The sequence below is a fragment of the Chrysochloris asiatica genome, unplaced genomic scaffold, assembly GCF_000296735.1.
Source record: "Chrysochloris asiatica unplaced genomic scaffold, ChrAsi1.0 scaffold00308, whole genome shotgun sequence".
NCBI classification, from domain to species: domain Eukaryota; kingdom Metazoa; phylum Chordata; class Mammalia; order Afrosoricida; family Chrysochloridae; genus Chrysochloris; species Chrysochloris asiatica.
Genome location: NW_006408826.1, coordinates 2,161,462 through 2,184,261, shown reverse-complemented (window position 1 = coordinate 2,184,261; position 22,800 = coordinate 2,161,462). Strand labels below are relative to the sequence as shown.

Sequence of the window (22,800 nt, the reverse complement as noted above, 5' to 3'; positions counted from 1 at the left end):
TTGTAGTTCATACACAGATGAAGCAGGCCCTGCACCTGTCCCCGTATCAACTCCATTTTGCACTGGAGCAAAACTCATTAAATCAGACCCAACAACAGTTAGTCCATAAACCCCGTGGGAGTCAACCTTTGGAGAAAGGTTTACTCAACATATTGTGACACTTTTCAACAACTACTTTCTGTAAATAATCAGTAAAGTCCCAAATATTTTTATGCACTCATTAAAACAAAATCACAAACAATAAAAACTTAAAAATACAAAATCACAAAGGGACTCCATAAAGTGTGCTAGCCGGAGGTTTGTGTCACTGTGCAAAACTGTACACATGAAATGTATCGCTTTTAACCCATTCTGTAACCCAGGATTTCTATTCTACCCCTATTCTCTACTACAATGATTCCAAAGCCATGTGCCTTGACTGAGTTCATCCTTGTTCTCACTTCAGTCAATAGTCACAGCCCTGTCTGTAGATAGCTCATGAACTAAGATTGAGCCCTTACCAGCTAGAGTTTGAGTTTTATATTTGATGTCTATAAAACGAAAGGAGACCATAAAGTACAAATCTACACAGGTGGAGTCTCATCCCTAGAGTGAACACAGGGAGGGGGATCTTCAGCCCCACACCCACACTGCAAGAAATGTAGGATAAAGTCTAGACACGTTCCTTGGTTGTTCTAGCTGTTAACATTCTCAGCTGCTGGATCTTCCTTCAGTTCCCTACATAAGCCATGTTCTCCTTGCCTTTACAGGTGCCAGTCCCACCTTCCAGAACATTCTCCATCATCACCAACTGACCAACTCTCACTCATTCTGCAGGTTTGAGGTTAGTGACCGTCACCACTGTCACCACTAGCTAAGCTCCCCTTCCTATGAGCTTCCCTCATAGTCAGGGCACTGGATCTTTGTGTATTTATGCCGCTGTCACTGTCATAAGGACAAGAGGAGGGACTATCTTACCCACTGTTCCCCCAAAGCCTGGCGGTGCTCTTTTCAGATTCCGAGGCCTGTGTGTTTCAAGTGTTGTCTATTACCTGAAAATCAATGAATCTCTACATTTTCTACCTTGTATGGTGCTGTGGGGTAATGCGACAGACTGCAAAGCCGTTTGAACTGCAAGGTCGGCGGTTCAAGCTCAGCAGCTGCTTCTTGGAAACCCTATACAGAGTCGCTATGGGTCGGAATTGACTCGATGGCACATAACAACAACAACAACAATGGGAAACAGAAGACATTAAACATTAGTAGAACTTTTATTCTACCACATGTCTGCCAGTTTATTGTACTGTGGTAGATCGCGTGTTACTATGACGCTATGCTGAACATTGTGCCACCAGCAGGGTCATCCATGTGGACAGGTCTCAATGGAGCTTCTAGACTACAAAGAAAGGCCTGGCGGTCTACATCCAAAAATCAGCGAAGAAAAACTCTTCGGGATCGAAACAGAATTACTGTCCAATAGAGTGCTAGAAAATGAGCTCTGCGAATTAGCAGGCAACACTGAACTAGTGCATGCTCATGGTAATCATGAAAATGACACCTGTTGACCAAGTGATGTTTCATTCTGTTATATACATGGGTGATATGAGTTACAGCTGACTCAGTGGCAGTTAACACCACCAGGACCTTTATTAGAACCTGGAGTTAGTTCTTAGAATTTCTGTTTCCAAAAGTTGTCAAAGACTTCATTTTCCTTGGATCCACTATCGGCACCTCATGGAAGCAGCAGCCAAGAAATTAAAGGACTTATTGCATTCGGCAAATCTGTTGTACAAGACACCTCTTTAAAGTGTTGAAGAGCAAAGATGTCAGTTTGAAGACTAAGGTACGCTTGACCCAAGCCATGGTATTTTCAACAACCTCATGGAGTCCTGGTGTGGTGCACAGGATTAATGTGCTGGACTGCAAGGTCTCTTTAAACAGCAAGACTGGTGGTTCAAGCTCACCAGCCGTTCCACAGAAACCCTATACAGGGTCACTATGAGTAGGTAGCAACTCAAAGGCACCTAACAACAAACAACAACATATGCATGTGAAAGTTGGGCAGTGAATAAAGAAGACCATAGAAGAACTGATGCATTTGAATTAGGGTTAATAGCGAAGATACTAAAAGTACCATCGACTGCCAGAAGAAGAAAAAAAAAAAAAAAAAAAAAATCTGTGATGTAGGAAGTACAACCTGAGTACTCCTTAGAAACCAGGAGAGGGAAACTTCATCTCCTACTTCCAACCTATTGTCAGGAGGAACTAGTCCCTGGAGAAGGACATCCTGCTAGGTAAAGTGGAAGGTCAGCAAAAAAGAGGAAGATCCCCAACCAGGATTGGTAAGGTGGCAGCAACGATGGGCTCAAGTGTAGCAACAATTGTGAGGATGGCACAGGACGGGACATTGTTTTGTTCTGTTGTGCATAAGGTCACTATGAGTCAGGATTGACTCAATGGCACCTAAGAACAGCAGCATTTCTGGAAACATCTAATGATATTGGTTCAAAAGAGAGCAATTGGTTCAGAAAACAAGGTGCAGCATCAGTGCGTGGGGTGGGAAACCTATGCCCTGCGATACACCCAGCACTCAAGCCCTACTGTTGTTGTTCTTATTGTTAAGAGCCATCCTTTCGGTTCTGATTCCGTGCAACCCTGTATAGGGTTTCTGAGGAGCAGCTGGTGGGTGAGCTACAACCGTCATAGACCAGAGCATTAACGTGCAGCGCAACAAGCCAACCCAAAAGCCACACAAACTACCTGTGCATATCATCTTCAGAGCTGGCTGCCAAGGACACACATTGTGGCATGGTGGGGTTGACCTGAGGGACCTACACAAATTCAAACTACAGTCCACACTGGGACATTGCCTCTCTTAATACCAAGCATTCAACAAACGTCTCTCCCACTTCTCTCAAAGCGTTAACTTAACTGCCATGTATGTACACCTCGTTTGTGTACCAAAACAGAAGCCCTGTCTCACACATAAAAGCAGCAGAGAAAAACAAATAAAAATGTCAGATTGTCACAAGACTAACTCGGAAGTTAAATTTTTCCAAATGAAAGGATGAGTCCAATTAATATTCAAAGAGGCACTCCCCGCAATCCCTTTGTGGGTCCGACTCTGTCCTACTGTTCTAGGCTTTGGGACAAATGACAGGGTCCCTGAGCTCACCAAGTTTCCACTAGAGTGGGGGAGGCAAAAGAGAAAAATGAAATTAATTGCAAAGGGTACAAGAAGACAGAATCCACTCCAAATACAAGGATGGAAAAGGATTATCCGAACAGTTACAGAAAAAAGACGTTATTTCTAAGGACCCACACACAGTCAGTTGAAATGAGAATAGTAAGACTTCAACTGGCTGAAGCTGGGCACATCAGGGAAGCCCAATCTCTAGGCAAAGACAAGGGAAGTCTTCCATAACACAAAGGTCACAACACTGCAGTCACACACACTGACAATCATGAAGACGTCACAGGACTGGGCAACGTTACGTTCTGTGACACATAAGGTTGTCATGAGTCAGAGCCAACTGGAGGGCCACTAACAACATGGTGTCTACCAAAACCAAAAGAGTCACATTTATCCAGCACATCAAACGATATGTTGTTTCTGTGAGAATTACCTAGAAAGAGCCCTTCTTTCTTCTACTAGTTCTCAAACTTACAAGCCATTTAGATTCCAGGTCCCTGGCTCAGATGCTTCCTTCATTTTATACTACATATGATTTTAAAGGCCTAAGATTACAATTTGGCACATACCAGGAGGTTGGAAGTTCAAACCTACCCAGCGGCTCCATACAGATTACAGCCTACAAAGCTCTCTGGGGCACAGTTCTACTCTGTCACGTGGGGTTACTAGGACTCAAAACAGACTCCACGGCACCTAACAAGAACAACAACAACAAAGACTAAATATGAAGGAAATAAATCGAGCATGCTAAAAAACAAGTTCGCCCATCAACTAAAAGAAAGGATTACACCATGTGATGCACTCTCATGAACCTCCTGCTGTAAGAAAACGTGTTAGTGGTAGATGAAGGCCCCAGATGGGTAACTTGTGCAGAAAAGCTGAGCTCTATTTAATGAAGGTTTCCCCCATCTAATGCATAAATAGAGGGTAGGAAATGTGATGCTTTACTTCTTTTTGTCATGGAATGAGAGGGGATGAACACAGTTTTGTGTTTTTTATGTTCTTGTCTTTGGGGTAGGGGTGTGGGGGCAATACAAGCAATCTTATTTAGGCCACAGCAGTACTGTAAACATTCCAAGGAGTGCTTATTAATAACAGCCACCCACAAAGGACCTGCTTTCAACCAGGGAATGTCATGAAGTCAGTGGAAGGAAGACTGGAGAGAATTCGCCTGGATCATAGCATTCAGAATGTTAGGATCCTTCCGTAGTTCACTGGGGATTCAAAGTCGCCGCCAATAGACCCATTCCTTTAAAGAAGGAATTAGAGCTATAGAGGGGTGGGTTTTTGCTACAAATCATAACAACTGATTGACTGCTTGATTAAAAAAAAGATCAGGAGAGCATCCTCAGTGTGTTTGACGCTCTTGCTTGTGCTCTCAGTAGAGTACAGGAAACCACCTGCCTGCCTATCAGTGCGATGAAGGGAGACGCTGAACCTGCCACTCATTTGCTCTATGACCTTGGGCTGCTCACTGCCTCCCTGTGAGTCTAATCCCTCCTCTTCTCTGTAATAGGGCTAAATGATTATTAAGGCCCCTTCCAGCCATAACAATCTATGATTAAGAACCTGGGGGGCAAAAGCAGCCACTCTAAACAACAGCTTATAATTAGAATTGTAGGAAACCCAAATGTTTCAATAAGAGGCCTCTAGGCTTCTTTTGCTCTTTTCTCTTTAAAATAAATCAAGTAGTCCTTGACCCCAAAAGTAACATTTAGATACACCAGAGAAGATGCTATTAAAAGAAAAACTTTGCATGAAACAGTAACACCCTCAAGATTGTAAGAAACTGTCTTCCCATTGACCACGAGTCCAATTCATATATACAAGGCTCATACACACAAACTTCCCCTGGATCCAATATGGTCAACAGAGGTGTGTCCTAGGCCAAAGTTGGCTCTCCTCTCTTTCAAACAGGTAAACAAAGCAGAGCTCAACTCTGGCTCAAAGGCAGGGGAACAAGTCTATGTGCTTGAGGACTAAGGTGCACCTGACCCAAGCCATGGTATTTTTAATCACCTTACATGCAAGCAAAAGTTGGGCAATGAATAAGAAAGACTGGAGAAGAATTGATGCATTGGAGTTATGGTGTTAGAGAAAAATATTAAAAGTACCATTGACTTCCAGAAGAACAAACACATGTGTTGGAAAAGTAAAGCCAGCATACTCCTTAGAAGCCAGGATGACAGCGCTTCATCTCTCATACTTCGGATACTCTATCAGGAGGAAACAGTACCTGGAGAAGAACATCATGCTTGGTAAAGCAGAGGGTCTGCAAAAAAAGAGGAAGACCCCTAACGAGATGGACTGGCACAGTGGCAGCAGCAATGGGCTCAAACTTAGCAACAACTGTGAGGTTGGTCCAAGACGGGGCAATGTTTCGTTCTGTTGTACATAGGGTCGTTATAAATCTGAAACAACTCAATGGAATATAACAACAACAACAACAACAACAACCTAAGTTTTTCAGATCCTTCAAGTTATTCAGTTTTCTTGTCTGCACACAACAACCTCAGAACAGAAGATGAACTCCCTTACTTCCCTTGCCCCCTTTCCATGCCCACTGCCCTTTACAAACATACTCTTTGTGTCATAAATGCAAAGGTTGCTTTTATGCCCAGTGGGGTAGAGGAAGAAAGCTGGGTGTTTGTTAACTGGGGAAATGTGTCAAAGGCTCTTGTGATTCAGATCAAGTTACTCTATACAGCCTGAAGCCCCAGCCCTCATTCCATTTAGAAATCAAAGTAATTAGCACCCCTCTGCTCACACACACACACACACACACACACACACACACACACAGGGAGGAAAGTGGTGGCCAAGAAGAGGGGGAATCCCATGCCCCCCCTGTACCAAACTGCTTGGACTGACAAAGAGATAGTATCATCCAAGTCAAGCCCACTTCCACACTCTCATGCCACCATACTGAGATCCACTGAGTTTCGAGCCAGCCCAACAACTTTGCAGGGACTGCCAGCTTTAAACGGCAGCCCAGAGCTCCCTCCAGGCCCTCATCTCTTCCTTGTGCATTTTCTCCCTAAAGAACCGGCAGCAAGAGAAAGACCTGTACAGAGACCGGCAATAGGAAAGAAAAGGACAACAGTTGTATGTGGAAGATGAGTAGGGTTGAGAGAACCTTCGTTGTTTTGTTAGGTACCATCAAGTTGGTTCCTATGCACAAAAGAACAAAACACTGCCTGGTCCTGAAGCAGCCTCAGAATTGTTGTCACATTTCAGCCGATTGTTGCTGTCACGGTGTTAAATCCATCTCCTTGGGTGTCTTCCTCTCTTTTGCTGACCCTCCACTTTACCAAGCATGATGTTCTTCTCTAGGGACTGGTCCTTCCGGACAACATGTCCAAAGAAAAAGAAACAAGTCTCGTCACCCCTGGCTTCAAAGGAGCATTCTAGCTGTACTTCTTCCAAGACAGATTTGTCTGTTCTTCTGGCAGTCCATGATACTTTCAATATTCTTAGCCAATGTTGTTAGGTGCCATCGAGTCGGAACCGACTTATAGCGACCCCATGCACAGCAGAACGAAACAATGTCCGATCCTGGGCCAACCTCACTACCGCTGCCACACTTGAGTCCATCAATGATGCCACCTGGCTGATCCATCTCGTTGGGGGTCTTCCTCTTTTTCTCTGACCCTCCACCCTACCCAGCATGATATCCTTCTCCAGTGACTGTTTCCTCCGGACAATATGTCCAAAGTAGGAGAGACGAAGCTTAGCCATCTTGGCCTCCAAGGAGCACTCTGGCTGCACTTCTTCCAAAACAGATCTATTGGTTCTTTTGGCAGTCCATGGCACTTTCAGTATTCTCCTCCAACACCACAACTCAAAAGCATCAATTCTTCTACGATCCTCCTTATTCACTGTCAAGCTTTCGCATCCATATGAGGCTATTGAAAACACAATGGCCTGGGTCAGGCGCACCCTAGTCCTCAAGCTGACATCTCTGCTCTTCAATACTTTAAAAAGTTCCTGTGCAGCAGATTTGCTCAATGCAATACGTCGTCTGATCTCTTGACTGCTACTTCCGCGAGTGTTGATAGTTGATCCAAGAAGAATGAAGTCCTTGACAACTTCAATCTTTTCTCCATTGATAAGAATGTTGTTTATTGGTCCAGTGGTGAGGATTTTGTTTTCTTGACATTGAGCTGTAATCCATATAGAAGGCTGTGCTCTTTAATCTTCATAAGTAAATGTTTCAAGTCCTCTTAGCCAATACTATAATTCAAAAGCACTGATTCTTCTATGGTCTTCCTTATTCATTGTCCAACTTTCACACGCAGATGACACAACTGAAACTATCATGCCTTGATTCAGGTGCACCTTAGATCTGCTCAGACATACTGAATCAGGTTCTAATGATGGGAGAAATACGTCAGTAGTAGGAGATGATGCAAATGTCCAACAGGATTCAAGAACCACGGATCTAGGATCACTGGGACAGCTTGTAGTTTAGACTGGCACAAAGTCACAGACAGTCAACATGGAATAGGATGCTTTGTACACTGAAACACTGCTTCCCCAATGTAAACTTCAAAATACCAGCTCCACAAAGGCAGGAGTGGATACCCATTGTGTCTAGAGCAGTAGCTGGCATAAAGAAGCTTCCATATTTACTGATTTTATTAGTAAATTAATTTATCCATTAACAAGTATAACTGACAATTCTTAAATTGTGATATGGCTACCAGAGAGCTGCTCACATACATAGATTTGTTTCTACCGCCAGCAAGCCCTCAAACAAAAACACACTAATTTTAATAATTATGATAAAAACAGTTACTAGTTCGTAAGATTATGAACATGAATTTTGATCAAATTCTACGTATACTTTGCACACATTATCTTATTTCATCCTTAAACAATTGCATGAGATGAATACAACTATCTATACTTTGGAGTAGCTGAGGCTTAGAGAGGTTGTTTACCTAAAATCACTGTTATGGGCTGAATTGTGACCTCCCCAAAATATGTGTTGGATTGGTTATAATCCAATTTGGGAATGGGCTGTCTTTGTTGCGTCCATGAAGCAGAATTGGTATGGAGTGTGTCTTGACTCAATCTCTTTCGTTTTGTTGCTGTTAAGTGCTCTGGAGGCCATCTGACTCCTAGTGACCTTGTATAAGATTTCTGGGGCTTTTTAAAAGTCTCTGCAGGCACAGAAAGCCTCATCCTCATTGTTCTCCTGCAGAGCAGTTGGTGGGCTCAAACTACCCACCTTACAGTTCGCAGTCCGGGGCTTACCCTACAGTGCCACTGCTCTTACAAGAGTTTAAAGGAGAAATAAGCAAGCACAGATGGGGGGACTAGAGATGCCACATGCAGATCCCCCAGAAGCAGAAACTCAAAGAGGTAAGGGCCTTCTGCCAGAGCCCACAGAGAGAGAACCATCCACTAGGGCAACGCTCAGAATTCAGACTTCTAGCCTCCCAAACCACACTATGAGAGAATCCATTTCCGTCTGTAAAAGCCATCCACTTGTGGTATTCTGTTATAGCTGCCATGGGAGCATGGCGGTTCCATACGATAAGCACTGTACTGCGAACCACAAAGTCCACAGTTCGAGCCCTCCAGCAGCTCCGTGGGAGAAAGATGATGGTTTCTGCTTCAACAAAGCCTCAGAAGGGAAGGTCACTCTGAGTTGGAACCAACTAAACAGGGTCACTAGGAGTTGGAACTGACTCAATGGTACCTATAAATGACAACACACTGTAGAAAAAAATAAGAAAGTCGAATAAAAATACTAAACATATTCTAATAAGCCAACCACCAAGATTCCTTCTTTCACAAGTTTTTCTAAGCACATTTGTGCAGACATAGACATATTTGTTCACATTAATTAATTTTCAGTTTACAGACGTATACATATATAGGAGTTCTGGTATGGTGCTTTAAGATAAGCATTGGATTGCTAATCACAAGGTCGGCGGCCCTAACTCACCAGCTGCTCCTCGAAAACTCTACACAGATTCGCTATGCGCCAGAACCAAGTCAACACCACGTAATAACAACAGTATGTATCCAGGTGTGTGCTGTAGAGTAAGCACAGGGCTGCTAACCACAAGGTCAGAGGCTCAAACTCACTAGCCACTCCTTGGAAACACTATACAGGGTCACTATGAGTTAAAGCCCACTCCTTGTCTATTAACAACAACAACAACATATGTATCCTGAAATAGGCAACACATACTCAGGTATGTGCATTCAGAAAATTTCAGCAGTGTTTGTAGTGTCTCATGAAAAAAATCTCAGAGAGGTGCTGAAAAATCTGTTCTCACCCACAGGCACAATATCACCCCCTTTGTCACCCTCAAGTCTATATCGGTGCGTACATTACAAATGACAGTGCAGAAAGTTATTTATTAACACTGAAAACCGCATGTGGCTGGAAGAAGAGAGTGGTTTATAGTTTATGCCGTGCATGTGCTCCTACATACAGGTTCAAAGGGACACGTGTGTATTGTAATATGCGCACAAAAAAGACTAGAAGGAAAGATTTCAAAAAAAGAACCCGGGGTTAAAACCCTGGGTGGTATTTATTTTCTTTGAGTTTTTCTGACTTTAAGGAGCCCTGGTGGCGCTGTGGGGGTTGAGGTGTGTTGGGCTGCTAACCACCAGGTCGATCCACAGGGAATAAACATGAAGCTGTGAGGAACCCCCCCCCCACACACACACACACATCAACTTGATTACAGTGGGTTTGGTTAGGGCTTGGGTGTTTGTGATTTTAACTAGTTGAACCCAATAAACACATTTTATTTTGTCATGGGAAGAAAATGCAATAAGTGTTTTCATATTATAAGCGACATAAAGCACAACAATACATCAGCAGTAAGGGCTCTGGCTCAAGAAGATGCAAGGTTTTTTGAACAGCTAAAAGGGAATGAGCATTAACCAGAAAACAGAGAAAGAAAGCAATGATATAGTGCTGGCCACGCCAGGACTTCAAAGCTGGGACTTCAATGTTTGCCTTTCTGTGTGTGCCTTTCAGGGGATCAGCGGGTGGGTCGGTGCAGGCAGAGCAAAGACACCTGGATGGCTGGCTGGGGCAAAGGGTCCGAGGCGCATCGCTGACCCAGCAGCCACCAGAGCTGCGGGCAGCCACCATCTTAGCGCTGCCTCTCATCAGCTGCAGCAGCGCCTGCAGTGTAGACCACGGTGTAGAAGGTGAGGCGGCGGCTGCAAGGGAATGCCCATGTTGCTGGGTCCCGCAGCTGAGCCCCCGGGCCACAGCTCCCCTCCAGGGCCGACCAGGTGGGCACCACAGGCCAGGGGACAAAGCCCTCCCTGCCCATCACTGCTGCTGCCGTTGCCACCACCACTGCCACCGCCTGGAAGGCGCTTTGTCATACCCGGCGCGGTGCCACTCTTCTGCCAAGTTTCACCTTCCGTGACACAACTTTTCCATGTTGCTTTTTTCAGCAGCTGCCACATCACGAGGTTAACGAGCACAAAGAAGTGGGTAATAAACCCGCATGTCAGAGCCACGGTGACTGAGGGATGCTGGTTGACCAAACCCCTAGGCTACTAAATGCTCCCCTGCAGTGAGAGCGCCCGGCCCCATTTCCAAGAGAATATCTCCCATTGTCCCCAGAGCTGGGAAACCACATGCACATTCTAGAGCTCCCCAAAAGCCTTACTGTTCAATAAAGGCCCCCAAGGGGAGAGGCAGGCAGACTCTGAGAGAATCAAAGGCGAAAGAAGCAGGTCAGTTCTCACTACTTTCAAAGTCATGGTTGAAAGCAGATTAGGAAAATATCTACAGGCATGTCAAGAACTGCACAGTCTGTCTGTTCTTGCTTGTTTACGTCTACTTTTAACAGCAAGATAAATATTTTAAGAACTTGAGCTGTTTACTAACCCTTAGGTTCAAGAGCAGAAGAAAGGTTGCCTGCATTATGTGGCCACATTTGGAAGAACTGGGGTGTCAATGTTTATTAACACTTACTTATGGCCATGAAATGGACCTTTCACTGTTAATTACTGCTATTAAACATTGGTTCTGCAGCAAAGATATACACCATGATTCCCAACTTTGAGAACTATAATTAATATGCTCGTCCAAGGCGTGTGTCTCGGCTAACAAGATATATTTTTGGAAATATTATCTAACTGAAGGGAGCATAAATAGTATAAAAAAATACAGCCAAGCGTTCTTTTCTTTTTTCCATTTAAGATGATTTCTATAATAATAGTGGAATATTTCCTTGGTGGAGCTACACTTTAAGGAGGTGAGTGGGGGTGATTTCTTCTCTACCCCCCTGCAAGTTAATACAACTACCAAGGATGGAAAATCCAGAAATGAGACACCACCCATGAGCCCAGCACATTCTAAGAAACCCAGTGAGGGTTAATGGAAACCATTGACTTTTGTTGGCAAAAAGAGGGACAGGTGGAAAGGAGGAAAAAGGGGTAGGGTGGGGACAGACAGAGAAGAAGGCAGCATATAATTCTATGGAGAGGCAGACTGAAAATATAGGCCATGTAACAAAAATGAATAAATAAATGATTGGAGTTTTACCTAGCAGCGAATTAAGGGGAAGTAGCTCTGGTAGCATAGTGGTTACGAGCCTGGCTACCAACCTCAAGGTCAGCAGTTCGAAACTACCAGCGGTTCCAGGGGAGAAAGATAAGGCGTTCTGCTCCCTTAAAGACTTACAGCCTTGAAAACCCTGTGCAGGGTCACTATGAGTCAGAACCAACTCCATGGTGCTTAACAACAACAACAACATATCCTGGTATGGAGTCCTGGTGTGGCACTGTGGGTTAATGCACCAGACTGCAAAGCCGTTTGAACTACAAGGTCAGTGCAGTGGTTCAAGCCCACCAGTCGCTCCTTGGAACAACAACAACATATCCTGGTATGGTGCTGTTGAAAAGTACTGGACTGCAAACCACAAGGTCAACGTTTCAAATCCACCAGTCACTCCTCAGAAACCCTATACAGGGTCACTATAAGTCAGAACTTACTCGGCAACACTTAACAACAACATACTTTTTTAAAGACCTGGTGTGGCACTGTAGGATAAGCACTGCACTGCTAACAGCAAGGCTAGCGGTTGAAATCCACCAGACTCCCCTCGGAAACCTTATGAGTCAGTATGAGTTGGAACGGACTGAACGCACTTAATAACAACATACTCTTTAGAATGCAGGTGAAACAAGCTTACAGAAGTACTACTATTTTCAAACTAACAGACGTTTAAAGCTGGAAGGCCACAATCCTGTGGCCAATGCCCTGTAGAGGTGGGTCAAGAGAATGGTCAAGTGAGGTGAGATGTCATTGGAAAGTCAAAATCACGGCTAAATAGGGTTGGATTTCTTTCAATTCTGTATGCCCGGGATCAGCACAGAACCTGGGACAGAAAAGTCAGTCAAAAATGTTTGGAGATTTATTTGGCAAAAGAGACCATAGCCCTGCTTGGAGTAACCATGGATATGTAGGTATACTCTAATAATTCTGCCCTCATTGGCAAATGACAGTGTTAGGTCTTTGTGCAAACCTCGATTTAGGAAGAAATTCACTGTGTTGCCAAAGGATGCAGTTTAACAGTAGTTAAAACAGAGTCCATTCAGAGCTACCTCAGAAGAAAGTTCCGGAATTGAAAACCCAACACAGGACATGCCACATATGGGTCACCCATGAGGTACAATTGACTCAACTGGCAACTTTTTTTAAAACTTAATAATGACAACAATGTTGCTAAGTGCCACTGAGTCATTTCCAACTCATAGTGACCCTGTATAGGATTTCCAAGGAGCAGCTGGTGAGCTTGAACAGCCGACCTTGCAGTTCGAACCGTCCTTCCAGTTCAGCGCATTAACCCGAAGCGCCACACCAGGACTCCAATAACGACAATGTTGTTGTTGTTTAGTGCCATCAAGTTGGTTCCGACCCATAGCGACCCAGTATAGGACCTTGTGGTTCAAACGACTTTGCAGTCCAGCACATTAGCCTGAAGCACCACACCAGGACTCCAAGAGTGACATTGCTGTTGTTAATGTTGTTGTTAGGTGCCGTCGAGTTGATTCCCACCCAAAGTGATCCTGTTTAGGGTTTCCAACGAGCAGCTGGTGAGCTTGAACTGCCAACCTTGCAGTTCAAACGGCTTTACAGTCTGGCGCATTAACCCACAGTGCCACACCAGGACTTCAATAATGACAATTTGTTGTTGTTGTTAAGTGCCATCGAGTCGGTTCTGATCCATAGCGACCCTATATAAGGTTTCCGAGGAACAGCTGGTGAGCTTGAACTGCTGACCTTGCAGTTCAAATGGCTTTGCAGTCTGGCGCGTTAACCCACAGCACCACACCAGGACTCCCAATAATGACAATTGTTGTTGTTAAGTGCCGTCGAGTCGGTTCCGACCCATAGCAATCCTGTACAGGGTTTCCGAGGCTGTAAATCTTTACGGGAGCAGAACGCCTTATCTTTCTCCCGCGGAGCAGCAATAGCTGTTATTAATTGATGAATGACTCATAACTGCCTGCTTAAAGGAATTCCTTATCTTGCCTAGGTCACTCACCAAACCAACTCCTCCTTGTGGACCTACTTGTATAAGACCCTGTTGAGTACCCTAATGTTTGGCAGGATGGGGATCTCCTAAGAACCCACAGGAAACTAGGAAGGAAGTATATTGAATGTGGAGGTGTGCCTAAGTGTCAGAAACCAAATAGTGATTACTGCATGATTCCATTTATATGCGGTTCCAGAACAGGCAAAACGAATTTGTTGTTGTTGCTGTTAGTGCTATGAAGTCGGTTCCGACTCATACAGACCCTGTCTAAGGTTTCTGAGAAGCAGCTCGTGGGTTTGAACTGCTGACTTTGTGGTTCACGGTTCAATGCTGATCCTACTGCACCACACCAGAAATGAAAATAGTGGTAGTCTTTGAGAGGCAATGGCTAGAAAGTAAATAAGAAAAACAATGAAAGTAAAGAAAAACAAAGAGAGTAAATAAGAATCTTGATTTTGGTGCTGATCACAAGTGGTGCAAACATTCCTGAAAACATATGATTTGTGCACTTTATTGTATGTAAACTTCAATGGTAAAAACAGGTAATTGTTGTTGTTAAGTACAATGGAGTCGGTTCCGACTCATAGTGACCCTGCACAGGGTTTCCCAGGCTGTAAATCTTTACAGGAGCAAAATGCCTCGTCTTTCTCCCACGGAACCACTGGTAGTTTCAAGCCGCCGACCTTCAGGTTAGCAGCCCGATTCGTAACCACTACGCTACCAGAGCTCCTTAAAAACAGGTAATTAGGATCATACTATTTCTTACAAAAGAATTATTTCCTCATTTGGCCTCCAATCAGGCCCGCCTTTCATTACCTGCTTTTACTTTCTTCGCAGGCCCTATTGACAGGACCCAAGGAACTCTGGTAGCGTAGCGGTTACAAGCCAGGCTGCTAACCTCAGGGTCAGCAGTTTGAAACTACCAGTGGTTCCAGGAGAGAAAGATGAGGCTTTCTAATCCCGTAAAGATTTATAGCATCAAAAACCCTATACAGGGTCACTTTGAGTCAGAATCGACTCCACGGAACACCATCACCACCAAGGACAGGACCCAGACAGAACAGACATGTACAGCTAGGAATTTCTATGGACCAAACAGGGATTGTTCAAACCATTTGGAGGTCTCATCAACAGTAGGCAAGCCAAGCAAGCCACCCAGCTCAGCCTAACCCTACTGTACTCCCTAGGTAAACCAAAACCTCTGGCCAAAGGAAGCCGAAAGTACTGCCAGATTTTTACAACCCAGCAGGCCTACAATCCTGTTGAGGAGGTCATTAGCCAATGACAGAAATACCATTTGCATTTGGAAATCAATGCTAAACAACATAATTTCAAAGGGCAGAGACAAGAGTAGAGTGTGAGGAGTGATTAAAAACAGCCTGCTCTGGTAGCACAGTGGTTACAAATCGAGCTGTGAACCTGCAAGGTCAGCGGTTTGAAACTACCAGCTGTTCCGCAGGAGAAAGATGAGGTTTTCTGCTCCCGTAAAGATTTACAGCCTCGGAAACCCTATACAGGGTTACTATGAGTCGGAATCGACTCCACGGCACACAACAACAACATATATCCATCACTTCCCAAGAATCAAACAGTTATCTGTTTTCTAAAACGAAACCTCCATTTTCAGGATTGCTGTCAAATTGGCTTTGTGCACAGGAACACAAAGAAACACTGCCTGTTCCTGCGCACCTCCACGATCTCTCAAATGTTCTGGCCCATTGTGGAGGTCTTGTGTCAAACCATCTCCTGGAGGGTTCTTCTCAGTCCACCAAAACAGGATGGTCTTTCCTGATGATGTGCGTCCAAAATTAGCAAGATGAAGCCTCATCAGGCCCACTTCTAAACTTCCTCAGGGTCAAACCCCCAGAAAACACTGTAGAGAGAAAACCTGGCCATCCAATTCAAGGAGAAATTGGATTTGAGGGCTGTAATGATGGTCAGAATGAGGACTACATAGTTTTTTATTTTACAAATTAGTGCATTTACATGGAAACACAAACCTCTGAAAAAGTATTCATCACAATGTGGCATTCCTGGGGGAATCCCCAAAACAAATGCCTGGAGATTATCTTTAAACCTTAAAGTCAAACTATCCTGGGAAGAGATCCTTAAACTAACAGCAAGAAAGTCCAATGAATACAGAAGGTTTGCCTTGAGCATAGCTCTCCTATCCATTATGTGTGCAAGCTGACAACAGTTTGTCGAAAGCACAGATGAGAACTTCAAGGAGTAAAGAGTCTAAATCAAAGGTGGGTAGAGACGGTGAGAATGGGGACACCGTGACCAATGTCATATAAACATTGTAAATAGATATACACTTGGTTGTATACGTTGCTACCAAAAATAAAATACTACATTTGTTAAAAATATATATATATGGCAATCACCAGAGTGATAAAATGCCATGTTTCAAAAAAAAAAAAAGTCAGAAGTACAATTCAACTGAGTTCATGAAACTAGTATATCACAAATAGATAACCTACATTTCAAGTTAATGAAGAGTGACTTAAATTAACCACAGGACAATGTGTCCGCAATCCAGTGCTGATAAATCCGGGTGACAATGTGTTTTCTGAATGGGGAAAGGTAAAGCGGTGACAGCAGAAAATGAGTTACAGGGTCATCTGTCTTCCATGTGAATTGCTAAAACCATGTCATAGACCGAATCTTCACATGTCAAAAGTAATGTCAAACTTCGCCAAGTGAAAACATGAAAGATCCCCTCCCACACCCACCATACTTAGTGTGAGTTTTATTTCTCCTCAGACTGTATCATCTTAGTAGTGGTTTTCCATTCCTTTCAAAGTGCTCAACTCCAAAATTCTAAGCCATCATGAAGGAGACACTAGAAATCCTTTTTATTGGAGAGACTTGAGCAGCTGCAGCACACTCCGGTTTGTCTCTGTTGATTGTCGATTCCCAGAATGACTGGATTTGGACACAAAGCAGCACAGCTGCAGAGACCTGGAATGTGAACCATTTACTTACCTGCCTTGCTCACTGCCTCACAAATCAGCCCCCTTACCACCGAATCCTGATTCCTGTTCTCTTCCCAGTCCTGACCCCTGTTCTCCAGGCCACCCTATATCCCCCACTGCTCCTTCCCCAAGCCTCATGCCTTCCCATTCCAACCTCACCTTCTCTCTAACCCTATAGCATGCCCCATACGTAACGCCTTTTACTGGTTCCAAGTGTACTTGGAAGACTTAAAGGAGGCAGTACTAAGCTAGTAAGAAGATCATTATTCCGAAAGCATGCCCTAACTTTACTACCCTTCTAGTTTCAGCCTCTTTCAGTACAGAAGCTACAACACTGAAAAGGCTTTGGGGGCATTTGCATACTCATCTTCTTCATCAATCCCGAAGAAGAGACTAACACTGAGGGTGGATGCAAATGGCGTGCCAAATTTAAATGGTTACAGAAAAGGGATCTCTCTGGCTGTGAAGTGTATGTGTGGCTTATGACATTGCCCATAAAACTGATCCATGATGACTTCTTCACAAGTTAAGAACACAAGTCCTTACAAAAGTCAATTGTGATTGCTGTTTCTGAATAAGAGATCACCAACATCATGATTTCTTAGCGGTGAAGATCCATCCATTCACACCTGCTTTGCTGTGTGAATCTTTGAAGACACTTGACGGAACCTGTTACAGTAAATCCACCAAGACCAAGATCATCTTTTGGAATAGCATTCAGGCTTGAGCCTTAGACTCCCTGACCATAACACCCAGCTTATTACGTAGGGTAGAGAGGCTACTGGGAAAGGTTAGGAAATGGGCAGAAAATGGGCCATGTCCAGAAATGCATATGAACACCGCAATCCAGGACAGCAAAGGCTGTGCTGGTTTTTTGGACTATGCAAGGAATTGTCTTCCATAGCCCCATCGTTCAGTGGCCAGTATCTCACCAAAATCGCTCAGAGACTATATAAGCCATGACGCTTGGCTTGGATATGATGGCTATCTGGGTAAACACAAGGGAAAGAGTTGTTGCAAACACAGACACAACTCCAAATACGGAACTACAAACCAAATGACAGTTCTAGTTAGCACTTTGACTCAATCCAGAAAAGACAAGCGTTCTGATGTCACAAGAATATAGTTGCAGTAAACAACATAGAGCCTTAACTGGGTGCTTTGCCAACAGAACTGTGGAAAAAAAATTAAAAAATCGTATGTGACAAGATAAAGAAACGTGAGTCAAAGCTAAGCAAGTATCTGCTTGAGAGGGAAAAAAAAAGTTACACTTCCCTCATCCCTGATATGCAGAGACTGACCTTCCTGTTGAGAAGCTGTGTGCTGCAAACATCTGCAGATTTACAAGTTTATGCAAAGCATAAATGAATGAATACACAAAAGGTAATTTGCTGCACAAGAGGCCGTTTTAATAGTTTCAAATAGGACAAGATGCAGCCTTCTCTCCCCAAGAAAACAGCCTCTCCACATTACTGAAAAGGTCATCAAAAAGATCATTGTCCATCACAGGTTGATGAAAGCGTCACTTAAAAGAGACAACCAGTCATATCTATGCCTTTAAAGACGTATTTCGTTCTGCAGCACAAAATAGCCTACTGACTACCTTGTGCTTAAAACGCTCTAGCAACACTGAATTCTACGATAGTATAGCCTACTGTTTTCTATGATAATATTCCATGTAGTTATCATAGGCTGTGGGCAAGAACCCCAACGTGATAGGATGGGAAGCTGAATTTAAATGAGCAAGTAGACTCTAAATACTATAAAATTCATTCCAGCTATTATCGAGCAATTTGACTTTATTCAATCATTTTTCATACCATGGTTCAAAATTAAATATGTATAGATTCAAATTCGTGCCTGTGAAACCCTTTGGGGGTTGCTGAGTCAGAATCCAGTGGACAGCACTTTCCTTCGCAACAATATTCAAATTATTATTATAGATCAAATAATGTTGCTAATGAGTTTCTAACTTAAAAAACAAAAACAAAAACCCAAACTCAAAATGACCTGAGCTATATATAGGACATTTGTAAAAGACCAAACCTCTTCATGCATATGGGCAATAGAAACCAATTGTATTGAATAGACCTGATAACCCCTGGTATCTTTCATCTTGAACATAAAAAAAAATATTCTTCAAGATTTAGTCACTTAAGACTTTTAACATGCTTGAGAGGAGACACTACTGATGATTCTTGCTGTTATTAAGTGTCATCGAGTTGGTTGCAACTCATAGAGATCATGCATAGGGTACCCGAGGAGGAGCTTTTGGGTTTGTACTGCCAACTTTGCAGTTAGCAGTCCTCGCTTATCCTACAGCACAATGCCATGACCCACTAATGAGTCTTTGTTGTTGCTAAGTCCTGTCATGTTAGTTCCGACTCATAGTGGCCCTGTATAGGGTTTCCAAGGAGCGACTGGTGAGTTTGAACCGCTGACCTCACAGTTAGCAGTGAGTGCTTATCCTACAGCACCACACCATTGTGAAAATGTTTTCAATTTAACAAATCAACAGAAGGGCTAGGAAGGCCGTCCCATAAGATCCTCATCTCCCAGGGAAGGTGAACTCCCCTCTTACAAGTTGCCTTATAGAATTACTTTAATTTATTCTAATTACAACCACAATTCCAAATGCTAATTAACACAGTTCCTACAGGGAGGTGTATAGTTTCAAATGTGGTGACTCAACATACGAAAATGTTATGACATTAAGTGAGCTATAGAAACCAGTTCTAATGTTTCCAAACTTGTTCGTCCATTCTGGACAAGTACAAATTATATTCTTAAAGTCAGCAACTCAGGAGCTTCTCCCTAACATCGAGTCAATTCCAACTCATAGCAACCCTATATAGGGCTTCCGAGAATAAATCTTTCTCATCTTTCTCCCATCCCAAAGGTAGCCTGAAAGAAACCTTAGGTACTAACTACCTGTTGGAAATCAGGAACCCGTTCCAGAAATAAACTTGAAATACTTCCAGATTCAGAAGTGGAATCACGTGCTTAGACAGATTGTTGTTGTTGTATGACCTCCAGTGTATTCCACTCATAATAACCCTATAAGGACAGAGTAGAACTGCCCCATAGAATTTCCTTGGCTGTAATTTTCACCAGACCAGACTGTCACGTTGTTCTCCCAAGAAGCCACTGGTGGGCTCAAAAAGCAATTCTTTGGTTAGTAACCCAGGCTGCTTAAGCATTGCACCACCAAGACCACCTAAGTCGATTAGGTGCTACAATCTTCCAGTGAAATTACCTGTCTGGATCCTCAATAGAAATCAAAAGCTTTGAGTAACTCTGAAATAATTTCCCCTATACTCGAAGATTACATATTCAAGACACTCCACAACTCTGTAAACCCTGGAAATGAGTAAGAGTAACATAAGAGCAGCTCTACTTTCGGAAGTTACAGCCTCAATTAATCTGCGCTCCCTAAACAGCCAGCAGGTGTTGGGTGGGTCTAGCGGGACTTGGAGCTCCAGCCTTATGTCAAAGCCAGTGGCAACACTGACCCTTAGGGCAACGGACCTAAAGCCCCATGCACTTCCCCAGTCTTTCTGCCCCTCTTCCTGATTGGAACAGAAACTGCTCCATTTAGAAAAAAAACATAAAGGCATTGAGTTGAAGACTTTGACAACTTTCCGCGGGGGAGGGCTGGCGCTGCCCTAGAATCTCTGGGGAAAGAAAGCAATGAGAGAGGGGGAGAGGAAGGCAAGGAGGAGATGAGTAAAAGGAGTCAGGAAAAGGGTGGGAGGAAGGGGGCCCTGAGGGCTCAGGGCGGTAATGCCCCACCACCACCAGCAGCAACCCCACTTCTGCAGCAAGGCCAGCCCAGCCCACTCCGTAATCTACTCTGTGGCCATTCCGGACACTTGCACCTAAGCCACTTGCGTGACCCACCGCTCTTCCAAGCCCCTCTCCACTGACTTTCCAAGGTTTCCTCTCCAGTTTCCGTTATGTAGCTAAACAGGGTTCTCAGCAAGACAACGTCTAGGACTGGCAGGCGGAGGACGCCCCTGCTTGAGTCTGAGTTCTCCCTAATCCTGAACCTCACTTCGCTGCGCCTCCCCAACCCGCTGGAGGGAGGCCCCAGGTCCCGACGCGCATCGCGAGGCGGCCTAGGGGTCGGGCGCCCAGGGCCAGGGGACTGAACTCCAGCCAGTTTAGGGAAGGATCTTGTCCCTGTCGGCGGTTCCCAGCTCCCACTGTGGCAAGGGGTGGCAAGGGGACAGCGGCCTTTGTTCTCCTGGGGCTTGACTAGGCTGCACTGGTGAGGCGCATCGCAGGCAACGCCAAGGCACTGGAATTGCTCACTTTTGCACGCGGTGTGTCGAAGGGTGCAAGCTCCTACATCCTTGGTATGGGTAGTGAATTGGGGGGTTAGGGGTGTGAGAGAAAAAGAAATGTGGGGGAGGGGTTCCACGCCTTGGCCAAGGCTCTTTGTTTGCATTGGGGGCGGGGAGAGGGGTGGAAGGTGGGCTCGGGCTCCAGTTTGGAGAACGGGGCAGATTTCTGAGTATGTCACCATGTTGCGCCCGCACAGCACACGTATGTACACTCATGCACACGCACACACACGCACACATACGGACAGTAGCCGGCCGGTGGCCGGCGGCGCGGTGCACGGCGCTCCGGGCTGCAGCAGCTTCGGCTGCCCGCAGCGCCACCACCGTGCGTTCAAAGGGGGAGTGGAGGAGGCTGGAGGCACTCGCGGGGCGACAATTCCGCGAGGACCAAGGGAAACTGTTACACACCCAAACAGCCCCCCCCCCTCCTGGCGGGTCTCTCCCGCCTGCTGGTCCGGGGTCGCAGAGGTCACGGGCGGCTTAGGCTCCCGGCTGGAGGCAGGGAGTCACTGCACGCCCGCGAGGACACCGCGGGAGGAAGCCAGCGGGCTCGGTGGCGGGCTTACCCTTAGAAGCATCTTTCTCCTCTTTGGGCTTGGTCACCTTTCCACTCATAGATCCCAGCTTGCTTGACAAGGGTCGCCCAGAAGACGGAAGTCCTCGCCAAGCGAGCCGGACTTGGGCGAGCGCTTAGGGCGGCAAGTGGCGACCGCGAGCTCCCCTCGGTTTGGCTCGGCCGGAACCCGCGTTTCCCCGCCGCCGCCGCCGCCGCCGCTGCCTGCGAGAGAGTGGGGAGGAAAAGAGAGGGTGAAGGAGGAGCCGCCGCCGCCGCCGCCAACCCAGCGGCCGGCCTCGGGAGGAGCCGCTCGGCTTGTCAAGAAGTGCAGACAAAGCAGCGGGCGCGCCCTCCACGCCCCGCCAGCACCGCGCTCCCAACCCGGACGCTGGGCCCCGTGGCCGCCGCCGGCCAGCCGGGCTCCAGGCTGCGCTCGCCAGCCGGGCCGCGGAGAGTTGCCGGGGTGGGCTGCCCTTGCATCTGCGGGCCGGTCCCCGCCTCGCCCACTCCGCCGCGGGCCGCCAACTCCATCCACATCCACCCCGAAGAAGGTGCCAAAAAAAAAAGCCGAAAATATTCACTTAAAAATACCGAGCCTCCCCGAAAGGGTACTGTTTGTACATGTGATGAGCAACGTGGGAGCCTGTTACACCGCAGCACCGCGCAGCTCCTTGCCGGCTGCTGCGGAGGGAAGCCGCACTCGCCCCGCCTGGCTTGCCCAAGGAAGGTTCAGTGATCCTAGGAGCTGGCCAAAGGGGGTCAGGGGCGCGTGGGTAGAGAGCAGGAGCCGCCGGCCCTTACCTGCGCGCTCACTCTCCCTACACCCACAGCCCTCGAGCTCTCCGGCGCCCTGACAACTCTCGGGTCCCAGAGCCGCGCAGTCACCCGTGGGGCCTCCTATACAAACGACTAGGTGTGGGCATGGCGTGGGGGGGGGGAGAGCCACGGGGCGGGGCGCACACAGCCGCCTGCCGGTCATAGTAAAGCTGAGCTGCGGGGGGCGCGCCGACGTAGGCGCCACTGGCTGGACCCCGCGAGCCCAGCCGAGTGCAAGCGGCCACGACATGGGGCATCCCCAACCCCCCGGGGCCGCTGGAGCGAACTGAACTGACACTGTCAACGCTGAGCTCGGACCCGGGATCCCCCCTCCACCCTTGGTGCCTCTCCGTTCCCAGCACCCAGATACCCAGGCCCGCGTGGGTCGCCACCTACACGT

At 45.9% G+C, this 22,800-nt stretch overlaps 1 protein-coding gene across 1 annotated transcript in view; it reads right to left on the bottom strand.

Moving 5' to 3' along the window:
• Positions 1-21,818, bottom strand: part of LOC102816842 (fibroblast growth factor 13-like) — a 594,039-nt gene extending 572,221 nt beyond the window's left edge. Inside the window, exon 1 of the mRNA XM_006874975.1 lies at positions 21,595-21,818. Within this exon, the coding sequence (XP_006875037.1) occupies positions 21,595-21,643 (49 nt within the window). The 5' untranslated portion in view covers positions 21,644-21,818. The remainder of the gene's footprint in view (positions 1-21,594) is intronic.
• Between the last annotated feature and the right edge of the window lie 982 nt (positions 21,819-22,800).